At 39.8% G+C, this 18,036-nt stretch overlaps 1 protein-coding gene across 3 annotated transcripts in view; it reads right to left on the bottom strand.

Moving 5' to 3' along the window:
* Positions 1–18,036, bottom strand: part of LOC114051539 (uricase-like) — a 120,710-nt gene that overhangs the window by 26,278 nt on the left and 76,396 nt on the right. Inside the window, exons 1-3 of one of the 3 annotated variants that reach the window (XM_027873944.1) lie at positions 17,628–17,705; positions 2,952–3,170; positions 205–321 (exon numbers count right to left, since the gene is read on the bottom strand). In XM_027873944.1, coding sequence (XP_027729745.1) covers positions 205–321; positions 2,952–3,170; positions 17,628–17,654 — 363 coding nt within the window. In that variant the 5' untranslated portion in view covers positions 17,655–17,705. Of the gene's footprint in view, positions 1–204; positions 322–2,951; positions 3,171–9,506; positions 9,601–17,627; positions 17,706–18,036 lie in introns of those variants that run through there. The other 2 variants (XM_027873945.1, XM_027873943.1) reach the window with 2 other exon arrangements.

Genomic DNA, 18,036 nt, shown 5'->3' with positions numbered 1-18,036 from the left:
TTCTATCAAGCAAGACCATACGGACAATATACATATAAATATGTACAAAATAAATACATAAATAGCAAGGAGTACAAAGAGGCAATCACCGGCAGCCAAGAAGACCAGCAAAGGTCCTGTGAAACAGGTGATGAATGAGCTGAGCCTGAATAACACAGATAGTTTTAGATTCATAAACTGAGAAATACAACTTATTGAGCTGACCTTTTCCAAACGTTTCCAGGGAGCCTGTTCAATATAGACTTTGACTCGAGTAACATGGTTAAATGAAGAAAGGAAGTGCTCGCAAATATCCATGGCAAAGGTCTCTATGGTTTTGATCTGCAAAGAGAAACAAAACACCAAATGACACAAATGCGTGGTCCCACGTACACAACAGCAGTGACAACAATAATCAGAGAGCTGCTGCCATTACAATCTACATTAATGATCTACAACTTTCTTAGAGTTAAGCAAACAATGACTTGGAAGGGACTTTGGAAGGAGGGTGAATTCGTTGTCATAAGAACCCATAGGAACTAGCATGGTGGTACAGTGGAACGTATCATTTGCTCTGGAGCCAGTAAACCTGGGTTCAAATCCCACTTCTATCATTTTCTACATTATGATCATGAGCCAGTCAATCTCCCTGAGCCTTAGGCTCTTTCTTTGTAAAATAAAGTAAAGCTCATAATAAGAAAAAAAAATTTCATTTTAAAAAATGCCCCCTGGGTAGAGGGTAAAAATAGATAACCTCTAAGATCATTTCCAGTTCTAAATTTATGATTTATAAAACATTTTCCTGACATAGTCTAGAGACACATAGTTTATAATGTGCTTCATGGATTATAGGATCTTAGATTTAGAGGTGAAAGGAACCTTAGAGGACATTGAGTTCAACTCCATTTTACAGATGAGGAAACTGAGGCTAAGAGGTGGTTAAGGGACCTGCCTAGGATCTTAGAACTTTTGTTGTTCAGTCGTTTCAGTTGTGTCTGACTCTTCATGGCTCCATCTGAGGTTTTCTTGGTAAAGATACCAGAGTAGTTTGACATTTGCTTATCCAGTTCATTTTACAGATGAGAAAACTGAGGCAAACAAGGTTAAGTGACTTATCCAGGATCACACAGTGAATAAGTGTCTGAAGCTGGATTTGAACTCATGAAGATGAGTCTTCCTGATTCCAAGCCCAACGCTCTATCCATCTAGCTGCTACTCATCTAGTAAGTATCTAGAAAAAGTAAGACTTGAAACCAGGTCTTTCCAACTGAAGTCCCTGTCTTCTATGCGTCATTGCTATGAACATGCAAATCATGACACCTCCAATCTACTTGAAAATGTGAGTACTGAATATTTCCTGACAACAATCCCATACGGTACAAATATTGTTGTTCTCTTTTTATGGAAGAGGAAATGGAGGCTCCGCAAGAATAAGGGAATTGTCCCATGAACAAACAGCTACTTAGTAAAACTACCAGGTCTGTCCCTTGTGTTCTGCCTCCATCTTCAGGGCTCCGTTGACTGTCCCCTAATTGAGCCTCAGCCTTCTCCACTGGAGTTGCCAAGAATGGTTAGTAAACCATCTTTAACAGATGAGAATCTGTCCTTTAAAAAAAAAAAAAAAGAATTCTCCCTTGACATTCAATAACACCCCCTCAGAAACCCATTCTGAGGGAGAAAGTGTGGAGATGGATGAGTAGGAAAACAACTCCAAATACATGTCCTTCTGAGGCCAAGCAGACAAGTGTGCTCTTCAAGTACAAATAGCTCATGTTTCGTAGGACAATTTGCAGCTTAGCTACAGAACACTTGCCACCAAACAACCCTGTAAGGTACACAGGAGACTGAGGCTCAGAAGGTTGTGAATTACCCAAGTGTGACATTATCGACATTATCGCTAAGTGGCGTGGGCTGAGATTCAACACCTGGTCTTTCAATTCCAAATTCAGGTCTCTTTCCATTGTATCCCCAGTTCATCTAGTACTGAGCATAGTTTCTTGCAGTTTATGAGTAATTAATGGCAGTGAGAGAAGGGAGAGTTTAGCAATTGGAACAAAGAATTGGAGGATTGAAGTAGAATACCTTAGCATTCTTTTGGTCTGAAGGCAAGAGGTAGTGGAGGGGATGGTTAATGGCCTTCAGAAAATACAAAATGTAGGAAATCATAAAAGGATTTGAACGGATTCTTGACAGAGCTATTTGGAGTGCTTACTTTAAAAAAAAAATAAAAAGAAAATACGAGAGGATTGGAAAGGATTCTGGAAAGAATGGCATTATAATCTCCCCCAAACCTCACCCAGAACAACAGAATCTAAGGGTTGGAAGGGATCTCAGCATTCATCTAGCCAAGGCTTTGCCTGACTCCCTCCATGATATCCCCAGCAAGTAGTCATGCGTGGGCAACACAGTGGAAAGGACGCTGGATTTGGAGTCAGGGGACCTTGTTTCAAAGCCCAGCCCAGCAACATATTGCCTGCTTGAATTTTGGTAGGGTCCACCCCTCTGAACCTCAGTTTTCTCGTCTGTAAAATGAGAGGGTTGGATGAAATGGCCTTTGAGGTTCCTTTAAGATTCAAAGCTATGATCTACAATAAGAAGAAGCCTATTACCTCCCAAGGCAGCCCATTGCATTTTTAGTCTCAAAGTATTTTGATCTGGAAGTGAACTCAGAGGAAAGAAAGAAAAAGAAAGGAAGGAAGGAAGGAAGAGAGAAGGAAGAGAAAGAGAGAAAGTGAGAAAGAAAGAGAGAAAGAAAGAGGGAGGAGAGAGGAAAGAAAGGAAAGAAGAAAGGAAAGAAGGAAGGAGGGAAGGAGAGATGGAGGGGTATGTTAGGTCAGAACAGGGAAAGAAAGAAATCTTTTCAGATTTATGCAAGGCATCAAATGCTAAAAAATCATGAGAACCCCAAGTGGACAAAGAAACAAACCAAACCAAGACGGAATATCCCAAAAACACAAAGCAGACTCACTTACCCCTTTGAATTTTGCCAGAACATGGACAGTGTTCTTGATAGTGTCTGTGGGGATAATGTCAGAGTTGTCTCCAAAGAGGTAATCTTTCTTGGTCCTCAAAGTAAGCTGGACCGACGCTGCCACTTCCTTAATGGTGTGGTATTTGCCATCACGTTGGATGTGGAGAACTTTGACCATATCCTTTCCATATCCAGTATGTACAAATTCCACATCCCTGTTCTACAGTGAAAACATTCATTTCACATTCATTAGATGATTGATACTTCAGGAAGCCAGACAGTGCCTAAATCAGACCAGGCTTCAATTCTTGGTTGAGTTTTGGTTTTGTATCCCCAGTCTTTGGCATGGCGCCTGTTTCATAGTACATCTTTATTAAATGCTTGTTGATTATTGATCAGGGTTGGCCCATGCCAGATTCTCATACAATTAATGACAGAGGGTAAAATTCAGGATTTCTAGGAAAGTGTTATGCATAGAAATTAGTTAGGAATGGGGTCAGATCCTGTAATTTCACTGGTATAGGAAACTCCTTGGTTAGAAAACTCCCCTACCAATAAAGGATAGCAGCCACTCTTCAACTCAGAGTCTTAGACAATTGCCTAGAGCACTGGGGGGTTAAATAAGTTGTCCAGGTGCACATAGTCAGTAGGTGTCATAGGTAAAACTTGAATACAAGTGTTTTTGACTCCAAGTCTTGCTCTCAATTTACTATCATTCAATGAAAAAAGTCTCAAAAATGGATTAGTATTATATTAGCCTACATGCAAAGGAGAAGCTTTTTGCTGTTGTTTTTGTTTTCCAGAATATAATATTGGATAATAATTAGATAATGAAGTGAACAAATAGCCTTTTTACATACAGAGATGGCTTAGAAGAAGTCTCCATTGACATCTAATGAGATGTGACCAGGTCACTTCCCAAATCAATAAACTTCATTGGTTCCCTATTATTCTATGACCAAATATATACTCTCCTCTTTGGTTTATTAAGCTTTTCACAACCTGATCCCGCCTACATTTGTAGCCCTATTGTATATTACTCTCTTTGCCACATTCTATGGTCCAACCCAACTAACTCTTACTCTTCCTCAGACATGGTGCTTTGCGTTGGCCAGTGTTCATTCCATGTAGGCATTCTTACCCCTTCTCCACCTTGAAGAATTCCTCACTTCCTTCAAAATTCAGTTCAAGTACTGTCTTCTCCATGTGTGGGGCAGGGGATAATGAACTGGGCCCAGAGTCTGGAAAACTCAAATTCAAATCCAATCCTACCTGGCTGCCCTGATTTCCTCAACTGCAAAATGGGAATAATAGCATCTACCTCACAGAATTGTGAGGAACAAATGAGATAATATTTGTAAAGTGCTTGGCATAGTACCTGGCACATAGTAGGTTCTTGTTTTCTTTTATTCTCTCAATTACCATGTATTTTATTTTGTCTTGATTCTGTATATACTTACATCTTCCTTCATTTCCCAATTGACTGCTCTGCTGGACATCATCATCATTGTCCCCAGAAACTCATTTTCTGCATGATCACATCAGCTCTGAAATTTACACTTCCTCAGTACCTTCCTTCCCCTGGGGTCCCTCCACAGCTAGTGGAGGGCTCCTTCCAGATCCTCTATTTAAGGAGGGGCCCCAGGGTAGCCATCTCAATATTTCCCACCTGAATGAAGGACTTCTTTCATGCATTGTCTTTCCTCCATTAGATTGTGGCTCATTTTTTGCCTTTCTTTGTATCCATGTTGCTTAGCACAGTGCCTGTTACCTGGTAGGTCCTTAATAAATGTTTATTCATTGACTGACTGATTTTGTATATATGTACATACACATGTATTTTCGATCCCTGCGTATTGATTTTTTATATAGCCTTCATTTTGTTGCTGTTTAATCATTTTTCAGTCATTTCTGACTCTTCCTGACTCCTTTTGAGTTTTTCTTGGCAAAGATATTGGAGTAATTTGCCATTTCTTTCTCCAGCTCATTTTACAGATTAGGAAACTGAGGCAGAGTTAAGTGACCTGCCCAGGGTCACACAGCTAGTAAGTATTTGAGGCCGGATTTGAACTCAGGAAGATGAGTTTTTCCCAACTCCAGGCCCAGCACTTTATCCGCTGCACCACCTAGCTGCCCATAGAGCCTTTACTTACTTATCTCTGTCACATGTTATGCTCCTCCCACCCCAGTAGAATGGAAATTCCTTGAGGGCCGGGACTGTCTCCCTTTTAATCCCTAGTGCTTAGCACTGTACCTAGCACATAGTAGATGTTTAATAAATGAAGGTTGTTTAATTGATTGAATACTATCACAAAGTCTTTACCTCTGTCTCCCCAAGGACAAAGTTTTATTTCCCCAGCTGTGTCTGTGAGCACAAAGGAACAAAGCATCAGAAATTGGAGTAAAAGGGGACAGGAGGGAATCTCTAGCCTCTTCAAAAGTAGGGCCCAGACTGAAGAAAAGCTCCCCGCAGAAAAGAGACATTTTTCTTATGGATGTTTAATATAGATGATGGATTTTTATTTCTCCAGTCTGAAAAGGAGGTGAGTGGGTGATATCTTATCTTCGGGCCAATTGGAGAATTATTAAGCCATTTGTTAGGTGAAACAGGTTGTGTCTGTAAGTTTAACAGTAGAACCGGTCTAGTCATACTTTAGAACAATAGATTTAGAGTTGGAAATTATTGTAGAAGTCATCCGGTCCAACCTATTCATTTTGCTGGTGAGAAAACTGAAGCACAGAGAGGAAAAGCAACACCTAAGTTCCCACGGCCAGTGAGTAACAAAGCCAAGGTTCAAACTTGGTTGTCTGTCTCCAAATCCATGGCCTTCCCCATTATACCAAGATGGAGACCTTTGATCACACTGGCTTGCCTCAGTCTGTCAACCAGCAATCAGCAAATACCACAAAGTAATAGTTGGTTTAGCCCTGCAACCGGGTGTTTGTGTGTGTGTGTGAGTGTGTGTGTGTGTGTGTTTATATGTATATGGGTACATTTGTATGTGTATATGTTTATGTCTATATACATATAGATGGATCTGATTAATTACATATGTGTGTGTATCTATCTCACTATCATAATAACCACAAAATTTCCATTACACATCATGTCTTCCCTTGCTGCATATAGGGTGCCCACTCCTTGAGAATAGGAAGTGGTTAATTTGTTGTCCTTGTAACCCCAGCACTGTCCCTGATAATCACTCAAAAGAGTTCAGACTAACAATCAACACAGTGAGGGAGTGGAAAAGATATTTATTTGGATGGAGGGACATCCATAGAGCTTATCCATCAATCAGTTCATGTATCTTGCATAGGTCAATTAATAGTAACAATAATAAAAATAATAGCTAGCATTTATAAGATTTGCAAAGCACTTTAGATATGTTAACTCACTGGATACTCACAACAACCCTGTGAGATAGGGGCTACTTATTATTTCCATTTTACAGGTGAGGAAACTGAGACCGAGAGAAGTTGAATGTCTTGCTCAGGGTCACAATACCTGAGGCAGAATTGCAACTCAGTCTTTTTCTGCCTCTGAGTCCTGCACTCTATCCACTGCACCACCTAACTGTTTATAATTAACTAATCAATCAGCAAATATTATGAAGTACCTACTTTTTGCCAAACACTGTATGTACCCCCAGCTTGGGGAAAGCCAGCGTAAAGAATAGAACAGTAAAAAAGCCAGTTTGGTGGGATTGTAGTGTCCATGAAGGACTGAGATGCATGATAAGGTTGGAAAGGTAAGATGGGGGAAGACTGTGAAGGATTCTAAATTCCAGAAGCATCTATATTTGATCTTTGAAGTAATGAGGTGGAGTTTATTGAATAGTAACATAGTCATACCCATGCATTAGGAAGATCCCTTTGGCAGTCTTGTGAAGATGCACTGGAGTGGGGAGAGACTTGAGGTAGGGAGTGAACCGAGGTTATGACTATGAATGGAGAGAAGAAGATTGTGTATAAGAAATGTTAAGAAGAGAGAACAGGGTGACAAATGATTAGGTAAGATGGCAAGACAGACTGAGGAGTGGAGAATGGAACCAAGATGGTGACAGCAAGTATGGTGATGCTTTTGACAGATGTAGGGAAGTTCATGGGGTGGGGGAAGCTGAGATTAAAAAAAAAAATAAAGGGTTGTTTTGAACATTTTAAGTCCAAGCTCTGGAGCTCAGGACAGAGACATGGGCTAAATAGATAGCTCTAAGAGTCATCAGCATAGAAATGATAATCAAAGTCGTGTGAACTGACACGAATGGACAAGAAACTGGGCCTAAAATGGAGAAGAGAGAAGGGAGCATGCTGGATATCTTTGGGGAATTTCATGGTGCTTTTAAGGACATCAGACTTCTTGAGACAAAGACCCACCTTTTTTTTTTTAAGCGCAAATATTCTTCCAGTGATGTGTAGCAATGAGTCATCGGATACCACAGTGTCCAAAAGAATTAAAGGTAAGTATCACACAAAGGGCAATGGAGAATTGGTTGGTGGGTGTGAGCAGGCTGCAGCCCATTAAAATGAAGAATTACAGAGAAAATACTGTTCAAAAAATGAAACTACCAGAGAAATGTACAGTCAGAAAAAAAAGAAGATGGGGTAATGCTGCAGCAAAAGCCAGGGATGACCACTGGACAGAGTCTGCTTGCCCCACTGGCATCCACACACTGTAAGGAGTGCTAGAGGCAGCCTCCCTGATGTGGTGATGATTTGGGGAAGATATGGACAAGAATTGCCTCGGATAAGCAGGCATGGATGAGAACAGTCTGCATCACAGGAGATAGTACACGACAGGGATCCGTCAAAGTGACAACTGCACAAATAACCCAAATAAAAAGGATGCTGGATCTGGAGTCAGGAGAGGTTTGAGTTGGAATTTCAACTCTGTGAGTTATTTTAACATCTCCAAGCCTCAGCATTCTTGTCTGCTTAATGGGGTTAATATTCACACAACTGGCCACATGAGGTTGTCATGAGGAAAGCATTTCAACAAATTTCATCAAACTATTCCCCCTTTCTCCCCAATCATTTTCCCTCAGTTTTCCTCGGGCTTGCAGAAAAAATAAACCCCAACCAAGCTATATTTATTAATATCAGGGAAAAAAATAAAAAAAACTGAGTATTGACTGAAAATTTTCCTTCTGTGGTGTGTACGTGGAGGATGAGAGTGGAGGAATGAATAGAGAACTAGTCATTTTTTTTTTGAGGCAATCGGAGTTAAGTGACTTGCCAAGGTCACACAGCTACTAAGTGTCTGAGGCCAGATGAGAACTAGTCTTGAAGTAAGCAAGACCTGAGTTTCTGTCTTTCTTTTGACTCATATCAGGTGTATGACCTTGGATAAGTCATTTAACCTTGATGACCTGGGTAAGGGATTTTATTCATCTAGCACTTCCCTCCAAGGAAAAAGGTAGAATGCATCATTGACTTAGCTCCAAACTTACATTTCTCATGAAAAACAAACCCCACAAATGCCTCTATTGATCTTTGTTGTCCCTACCTCGGTTCTAATACTGAAACAACCAGGCTTTATGTTACTCACAAGCTCAAAAATATTCTGATCAAGTTAAAACCTTCGTAGAATTCTCCACCAGAAGAAGCAACAGGTATGGAGCTTTTTGGAGAAGAGTTAATGGTTGGAATACCCTTGTTTCTAACCAGGCAGGATACCTCTTTCTTCTTCTTGCTGACTGGCTTCCTTTCACTCAGGCTCTGATGGGTTTGTTTTGCTGTTTGTTTCATTTGTTATGTTAGATGCTTCTTAGCGTCTACTCCCCCATCAGCTGCCAGAGGGAAATACCTCAATCTTCATATTTGGTTTTGCATTTTTTTATATTAATAAATGTGGTTTGTTTGGGATTTGTTTTTCTGAAAGCCTGAGGGAAATTGAGGGAAAATTGTTTGGGGAGATGGGGGAAAACTGCCATACATTTTGATGAAATAGCAAGGGCAGAATTGCAGTTCAATCTAAAAAGACAGTATCTTTCCCCCTCACTCATCCTTATCTCTCAGTAACAATATAAAAATACGCACTTACAAATCCAGTCAAAAAAAAAAAACACCTAGGGTAGAACTCTGGGCTGTGTCTTTAGAACACTTCAGACCTGCGTAAATAGTCATACGATGATGGCAGAATGTGTCCAAAAGCAAACTGCATTGTGAATTAGAAAACCTGTTTCCTTTCTCTGGTTCTTTCATTAATTTCAGAAGGTTCTGCTGAGTGCTTGCCTCAGAGTTCTCACCTCTAAAATGGGAGATAACCATAGCAGCTAGCATTTAAGCTTTGCCAAATGCTTTCCAAATATTATCTCATTATATCTTTACAACCACTCTGTGGGGTAGGTGCTCTTATTATCTCCTTTTTACAGTTGAGGAAACTGAGGTAGACAATACAGCTAGGAAGAATCTGAGTCTAGATTTGAACATTGGTTTTTCCTGACTCCAAGCCCAGCGCTCTATCCATTCTGCCACCTAGATGCCTCTAAAAAAGGGGTAAGAATACATTCCAGCTGCAGAGAACATTGGCAGTGCACAGAAAATATACTTAGCATACCTGAGCAGCAAGGAACTTTGGAAAGATTGCTGGATCCAAAGCTAATGGTCCTTGGTTCAGATCCCAACCCTATTTATGACTGCAGGATCATGGACTAGTTCTTTCTCTTTGCAATGCCTGGGTTTCCTTATCTGCAAAAGGAGGGGGTTGGGCTATATGAGTACTGAGGTCTCTTTTAACTCTGAACAAATATCCTAAGTTATTATTACTTTGGTGAGTCTTAATATAAATAACAATCACATGACCAATGATGGGTCAAAAAGTTGCAGCCAAAGTGGCAGTTGTATTTCCTGATTTGCCCCAAATCTACTGCATTTGGTAAATGAGAACCCTAATACCCCCACATCATACAATATGAGCATTGCCTTAACCTGCCTGGGAAGGGGGAAATGCCCTGAGTTATTGCACTTGCAGACATGAGGCCATAAAGGGATTTTGCCTAACAAATGTTTCAAGAGCAGGATAACAGCGCATCTGCATTAATTACAGCAGGGAAAAAGAATGTCCTGTTACATATTGGATAGTGAACTTTAAAAATAGCAGGAGCTACAGGTACTCAATTATTGCCATTTCTCTGCTTGTGTTACCCAGGGAAAGGAAATCATAAAGAAACCCAGATTGGAATGCTGATTTGTCTGCTAGGCTTCGCCACACTGGTAATGGCATCAGGGAACCGGGATGCAGCAAAAAAAAAAACAAATTCTTGGTCTCAACCTCTGGTATGATAGGATTAACCCTATCATGCTCAATCCTATGAGTCATCCTTGGGTAAATCATTGGATCTCCATGAGCCTTTGTTCAGCATGGAGGAGTGACAGGGGAGTTAAGAACCTGGGTTCAAATCTTAGCTGCAACATTTACTTGCTATGGGACCATAGGCAAAATACAGCATTTTACTTCTCTAAATCTCAGTTTCTTCATCTGTGAAATGAGGATGATAATAATGCCTAACTACTATCGATTAACTTCACAGGATTGTTCTGGGGACCAAATGAGAATGTTTGTAAAGTATTTTGGAAATGTCCAGCACTGGATAAATGTAAGCTATTATCTTTAATAATAGAGGGGTAAGTCAGGGGTTCTTAACCTTTTTAGCACTGTGGACTCCTTTTGGGAGTCTGATGAAGCTTATGGACCCCTTCCTAGCATAATGTTTTTCGACGCATGAAATAAAATACAAAGGATTTTGATGGAAGCCAATTATATGGAAATATAGTTAGCAAAATATTTTTAAAAGAAATTCACACCCTAGGTTAAGAACACTGACTCTAGATAAATTCTAAATTCCTTTCTAGCTTAATTCAGTTCTAAGATCTAGGTTGTTTTCTTAGGATGGATTTGGTTCAAACAAATACTGGACACTTCATTCCTAATTAATCTATAAATGAAACATAACTGTAGTGAACGAACAGAGGGAAAAGAAGCACTCTATATCCAGTAGTGAAAAGAGGGAGATAAAAGCTAGCACTCTTACAAAGTTTACAAAGCATTTTACAAATGTTATCTTATTAGATCCTCTCAATAACCCAAGGAGATAGGGAGTATTATTATTATTATTCCTATTTTACAGATAAGGAGATTGAGGCAGATAGAAGTGAAGTGATTTGCCCAGGGTCACCCTGCTAGGAAGTTTCTGAGCCTGGGTTTGAACTTAGGTCTTTCTGACTCCAGATCCAGCACTCTGTGCACTGTGATACCCTACACACACCCCAGCAACTTCTACCATGCATACCATCACTCTTACCTTGATCTGCCTAATAATAACAGCTCATATTTCAATAGCACTTTAAAGTTTACTAAGCACTTCTCTCACAACAACTTTGTGAGATAAGTAATACAAGTATTAGCATCTCCATGTAAGTGTCATGTATGAGATGGAGAAGGACTCCATTTTCTAGAATGCCTGGATCAGTGCCTAAATGCTTTTGTAAGGGAACAAAGCTGTGTACTCAGGGCAAAGCTATTCACTGGGAAGGGGGACTTCTGCTGTTGACAGAGGATAGCAATAAGATGGAGAATGAATGAATATCTCTGCAAGGGATGGTTGTGATTGTGAGTGATGAGAAGCTATGAAGACAAGCAAACTAGGAGCTGTGTGGTGTCCATGACCAAAAGACATAGGCTTCAGATACTTGAGCAGTTTGTAAGTCAGGGCACCAAGGTTGTCTAAACTGCACTCTAAACCGATTCACTCCATATTCAGGAAGACAAAGAGAGACAAAAAGAGATGGAGATAAATAAAGAGACAGAAACAGTGAGACAGAGATAGAGAAATACAGAAAAAAGACAAAGACATAATGAAATGAAGAATGAGAAAGGTAGAGAAAACTAGAGAGACAAAAAGAGAAGCAAAAAGTGAGAGATGGAGAGACAGGAGGAAGAGAAAAGGAGAGGAGAGGAGAGAAGAGAGACAGAAAGGAGACTTTGCTTATATTTTTCATAGCTATCATTAGAGTTAGAGTTAGAAGGGAACTGGAGAAAAGTAGAGACAAGATTGTACTCATTCAGAAATATAGACTATGATTGTCTTCTATTGCTTTACTATTTATTTCTGTCCCAATCACATTTTTAAGCAAATGAACCCATTTATTTTCAACACTGTTATTTTCTTGGGTCTGTTAGCATGGTAAATAACCAAATACAGAAACCTGAGTTCATTTCAAATGTTCCCAGGATTTTAACTGGGTGGGGACAAAGCAAGCCTGATCAAGGATTTGACTATGAAATTTCCCATGTTTTGAACTCAAGTCTGAGAGGATCCAGAGATAATTAAACCATGGGCAGCAGCCATTAAACAAATGAAAACAAATGAATGAGCACATTCAGGTTCTCCTGCCTTCACTTCCAGTGGTCTTTCCCCTATGCTATATTGTCTCTCCTCGATCTGGAGTCTTTTAAAATGTTGTTTTTGTAGGTGGTTCGGGCTTTTAGGTGGGTTTTCTTTAAGAGACAATGATATCTGAGTGGTGGGGAGTTAAGGATATTTGAAGAATAACTTTATTCACCAATCCACATTTCCCTGCTGCTTTGTGACAGAACTTCACTGCCTCCCTAAAATGCAGGAAACACTCACCTTGAAGAGTTAACTTCTGCATGAACAAGGACAAGAGAAAGTATATTACACAGGACTAGTCGTTGCTTAGAATTCGTTAGAATCAGGCCATCACAACACCATTTCTACAGTCAATACTTAGAATATTTTGTGAAATTTGAGTTTTGAATTTGGGACAGAGTCACAGGTTATTAGAAATGTAAGTGGTATGAGCTGGTTCAACTTCCTTACCATACTAATGACAAAACTATGGCACAAAGATTTTAAGTGACTTGATCAATATGGAAAATAGCAAAGGTAGGATACCAATCCAGGTCCTCTTATTTCAATTCCCATGATGTAGAAAGCAGCATCAAAGAATCACAGCAATTCAGAGTTAGCAGGGACCTCCAAGTCAATCTAATCCAACCCTTACGTGAAAAAGAACCTCCACCTCCAACAGTACATTTAATAAGTGGCCATCATCACAGACCTTCATCGAGGAGAAGTCCACTACATCTCAAGGCAGTCCATTCTACCTTGGGACAGCTCTAATCATGAGAAAGTCCTTCCATTCATCAATCTGGAAGTAGCTCCTTTGCAACTTCTACTAATTTATTACTCCTGGTTTTACCCACTAGAACTAAACATTATAAGTCTTTTCCCTCTTCCCCATGACAGCCTTTATGCCTTGAAGACAACTATAATGTTCCCCCTAAGCCATCTTTTCTTCAACTTCAACTGATCCTCTTGACATAGGCCCAAGGTCTTTTACCAGTCTGGTTGCCCTCCTTTATGAAATCTTACCTATATCCTCATTACTACTTTACCGATTTGATCAGGGTTAATTCAGAATTTTCATCTCAAAAAATTTTCCAATAATCTCTTCAACATGACTGAATTTTGCAGGATCTTCTTTCATTTATCACCCTGATGTTTTCCCCCTCCCCTATTTTTCATACTCCTCACCAACCTTAGCCACTCTTTTCTTTGGCCTGTTACAACCTTCCTTTTACTTGTCAATCAGTATACTTGTATCTTTTGGTCTTTTATATTCCTTGTATCAACAGAAGTGAGGTTCTCAGACCCTAAACAGAGCAATGCTATTCTAGAGTTCCTGGAAACAAAATAAAAACATGCCCCACAAATTCAATCCAAATTACTGAAACTACTCTTGAAGAAATGAAAGAAACAGATGCAGATGTTCAAACAAACTAGAAAATCCAAGAGTTTCCTAAGATATGTGTAACCAGGGCGTCCCAACCCTTTAGCAAGGGCTCTGACATCCTTTTGGAGTGGTTCCATTTCCTCCTTTGTCTTCTTAGGTTAATATACATAGAAGAACAAGAGAGCCAATTTCATGTGCATGAGAGAGACATAGTGGTATTGACACTGAAGTATACTGATACCCCTTGTCACTACTGATGCTAGACTTTATGATGGTCAAGTGGCACTATATGGATAAGAGTTAGTCTCTGGGACATTTGAGAGCTTCTTATTTCAGTGATGAACTTGCAGGGACAGAGACAAGTGTGAACAAAGAAACAGACTCCAACCTAAAGGGGTTTGTGCTTTAGAAGGGGCTGGATCTTGGAATTGAATGGAATGTGTAGTCTGTATTACATACAATTAATACTTCTTCTTTGACTATACATTTACTAGTTTAACTAAACTATGTGTTTAAATTATGATCTTAATTGAAAGTATACAAATGAAGCAACATGAAAAGAAGGCAACATCAGTGGGACCAAGTGGTAGGATCTGATCAACAGAATGACTGTTATACTCCTAGATCAAAATCTACAAAATCATGACAGTATAGTAGTGTGAGCAAAGTATTGGTTGACTGGAAGCCATACGCTCTGAGTTTCTTCTTGTTATATAAGAACTTTTCCTAGTTCACTACAGCTAAGTAAGGTCCCATGAACACATTGCTCATTTTTCTGGAACAAATCAAGTTGGTCAGGTGACATAATATTTTGCCAAAGTAGCACATTTCCCAGGCTTCAAAAGAAATGCAGAATTGAAAGGGGGTGGGAAAATTCCTATCATATGAACTTGTTTCACCATTCCACATAGAACCCAAACATTTTAAATTCATTTATGAAACCTCTGCTCACCTTCAAAATATTCTGTTGTTAATAGTAAAATCTAAGGTGAATTTGAATTTATGGTTGATTTCTTTAATCACTGAATCCCTCTTCCATTCTGCCATTGCAACACTGTAGTTGCTTAATTATTGTTGTTGACTGACTGGTTAAATTCTGCTTGACCACAGAGGGCAGAAGTAGAAGGAATTAATGCAAGTTGTAGAGAGTCACATTTGGGTTGAATGGAAAGGAGAATTCCCAATAATCAATCAGTCAAAATGGCTGCTTTGGGAAGCATGGGTTCTGTATTATAGTCTTCAAGTTGTGGTTTGCCCCAAGTTCTCAAAGAGGACCATGGCATCAGGAAGATGATGCCATGACTTGCAAGTGAATTGGATTTAAGTGAGGGAGGGCTGTGCAAAGTCACCAGCCTCACTCTGTCCTCCAGAGCCATCGGGGTCCAATGGCAAGATATAGATCAGGATGAGTGGAGAAAGCCCAGGACACAGTAGAAGACCTTGGACTTTTTTTTTTTGGTTAGGCAATGGGGTTAAGTGACTTGCCCAGGGTCACACAGTTAGTAAGTGTTATGTGTCTGAGGCTGGATTTGAACTCAGGTCCTCCTGAATCCAGGGCCAGTGCTTTATCCACTGCGCCACCTAGCTGCCCTCTTAGACTTTTTAAGCTAAGGTCTTTCTGAGTTCTCACTTTGAGGCAAGGCCCATTCAGTGATTAGGGCTCTTTAAGAATGAGTCAAGAGATGGCTCCTTTAATCTAAAATTTATTTTTTAAATTAATTAATTTATTTTTAGTTTTCAACATTCACTTCCACAAGATTTTGAGTTCCAATTTTTCTCCTCATCTCATCCCTCCCCCCACCTCAAGATGGCATGCATTCTGAGTACCCCTTCTCCTAATTTGCCCTTTTATCTAAAATTAAAAAAAAAAATCAAACTGGGAGAGGAAGACCCTGGGGTTGCTGGCCAAAAGAGAAACAATTACTATTTACATTCACTTTGAGCCATCAGGGACCAAAAAATAACCATTAAGTGGTGGTTGGGACCTATCAATGAGAGCCAGAGTGAATTGGATTTAAGGCATGGTCTTTAAGAAATAAATGTAGCAGGGCAGCTAGGTGGCGCAGTGGATAGAGCACTTGCCCTGAAGTCAGGAGGACCTGAGTTCAAATCCGGCCTCAGACCAACACTTGACACTTACTAGCTGTGTGACCCTGGGCAAGTCACTTAACCCCAATTGCCTAAAAAAAAAAAAAACTTAAAAAGAAAGAAAGAAATGTAGCCAGTAAACCTCAAGATAACATAATAAGTTTCAGCCATCAAAATTTACCTTGCTTTGGGCAGAGCACCCTCAAGTAAGGGCATGATACCCCATGTGGAAAGAGAAGAGAGGAGAGGAGAGAAGAGGCTGAATGACTGCTTACCAATGATATTGTAGAAGGAACTCCTGATCAGATATAGGTTTGACCAGACAGCTGCTGAAGTCCCTGATCTAGTAGTCAACAGTGGCAAGACACATGGATTTCATGGAAATACTTCACATTTCAATGCTCCAAAGATCCACGATGTCAAAAGTATGGGTATAACATCAACTGATGTAGCCCACAAGCCCTCTAGGCTTAGTCACTCACTTCTTAACCCTTTGTAACTTGGCTTGCAATCTCACCACCCAACTGAAACTGTTTTTCAGGATTACCAATGATCTTTCCAAGGCCAAAATTGGTAGCCTCTACCAAATTCTTACTCTTTTTCACCTCACTGAAGCAGATGATATCCTTGGTCCCCCTCCTCTTGGATAATCCTTTCTCCCTTGGCTTTTGTTCACTCCTGCTTGTCCGACTGCTCCTTCACAATCTCCTTTGCTGGAGTATCATCATTGCCCTACTCCCTAAATGTGAATGCCCCCCAAGATTCTGTCTTGAACTGGATTGAATGGAGTTGATTACTTCATGAATTACTGTGGCCCCCAAAATTCCTCCATTTGGCACTTGACCCAACCCTAACATTTTGGCAATCCTTGAGATAGTAACTAGGTATAAAAAAGGAACAAAATTTCCTGTAAATATGTCATGCCAATATAGATGTTACATAACCTAGGATTGGACGATATATGAAGAATAAGAATAAAGAATTAGAATCAGTTTAATACTCCACCAAAATAAGCAGATAAGTATTCTGGGTCTCAGAGAATGTGATAGTTATATTCACTAAAAACACTAAAAACAGCACTTTTCAGTGACCTCAGAAGGCATCAATAAAAGCTCAAAAAGTTTTCAAACCATAATAGCATTTAATTAACTTTAATTTTAAAAAATAAACATCAATAATGTAGCTCCTTTAAAAAGACCAAGGGGCATCATGAAATGAAATTAAACATAAAGGATCACAGTTTCAAAAAGGTTGAGCCATTGAAATTTTGGAATGTGCCCAAACCATATAAGACCTATATCTATGGGACTCATAGGGAAAACTATTGGGGCCCATGGGTTTGGAAAATGATGCAATAGGGAAAGAAAATGCTGGCTATTGTTTGCAGGGTCTAGTTTGCGCTAAACCCAAAGGTGTTTGCCTAAGGTAAATATTAATTTATCTTTTGCAGCAGCCTTCAAAGGGAACCAAGCTGGAGATCATACCTTGTGCTAAAGAATCCTAGGTAAAGCTAAGGCAACTCCCTGAACTCTCAGTGCCAATGCAGATTCACTTAAGGATTGATTCCAAGAGTCCTCTTTGGTCTAGACTGGTTCCTTATCCTCAAAGTGATTCTAATCTCAACCCACATCCCCAGTACTGGCTCAGAAGCAGAGCCAACTCCTGAATGGGATATAAGACCGTGAAACTTTACTATTCCCTACATTTTTTTTTCCCTCTACACCTAGACCTCTGGTAGAAAATCACTCTTTCAAATCAATACATTTAAGGCAATGGTTTCTATGTCTCTCCGCTTTTTCTTTCCCCTCACCCCCTCCAATAAGGAAATTCTCACCTTTTCATACTCATAGTGATGGGACATTTTCACTTAGTCTTCAGAGTCCATTTCAGGAGTGATAAGAATGAATACTTTGGACAAAACACCTATTGGTGAGGAGTTTTTTTTTTTTTTATTTGCATGGAAGGGTAGAAGGTCAGCATTGTTTACTTGTTACCTATCATAGGTGATTGGCTATCTGGAGCTCTGTAAGCTAAAGCTGCACTTTGAATGGTTAAGTCTGGGAGGTGGAGAAGACATGTCAATACTGCAATGAGCCACAGTTTAATGAGGTCTTCCTTTGATTTTTAACCCTTTCCTTTACTGTCAAAGAAGCAGTTACCTCAAATAAGTGACCATTTACCTCCAGAAGGGAAAAGGACAGGTGGTCTTTCTTACACAAGACTGGATTCATTATTAAATTATC

The sequence above is a fragment of the Vombatus ursinus genome, unplaced genomic scaffold (genome assembly GCF_900497805.2).
Source record: "Vombatus ursinus unplaced genomic scaffold, bare-nosed wombat genome assembly UNPS02014803.1, whole genome shotgun sequence".
In the NCBI taxonomy this organism is placed as follows: domain Eukaryota; kingdom Metazoa; phylum Chordata; class Mammalia; order Diprotodontia; family Vombatidae; genus Vombatus; species Vombatus ursinus.
The sequence above is the reverse complement of the archived record's forward strand: the minus strand, read 5'-3'. Positions and strand labels throughout refer to the sequence as shown.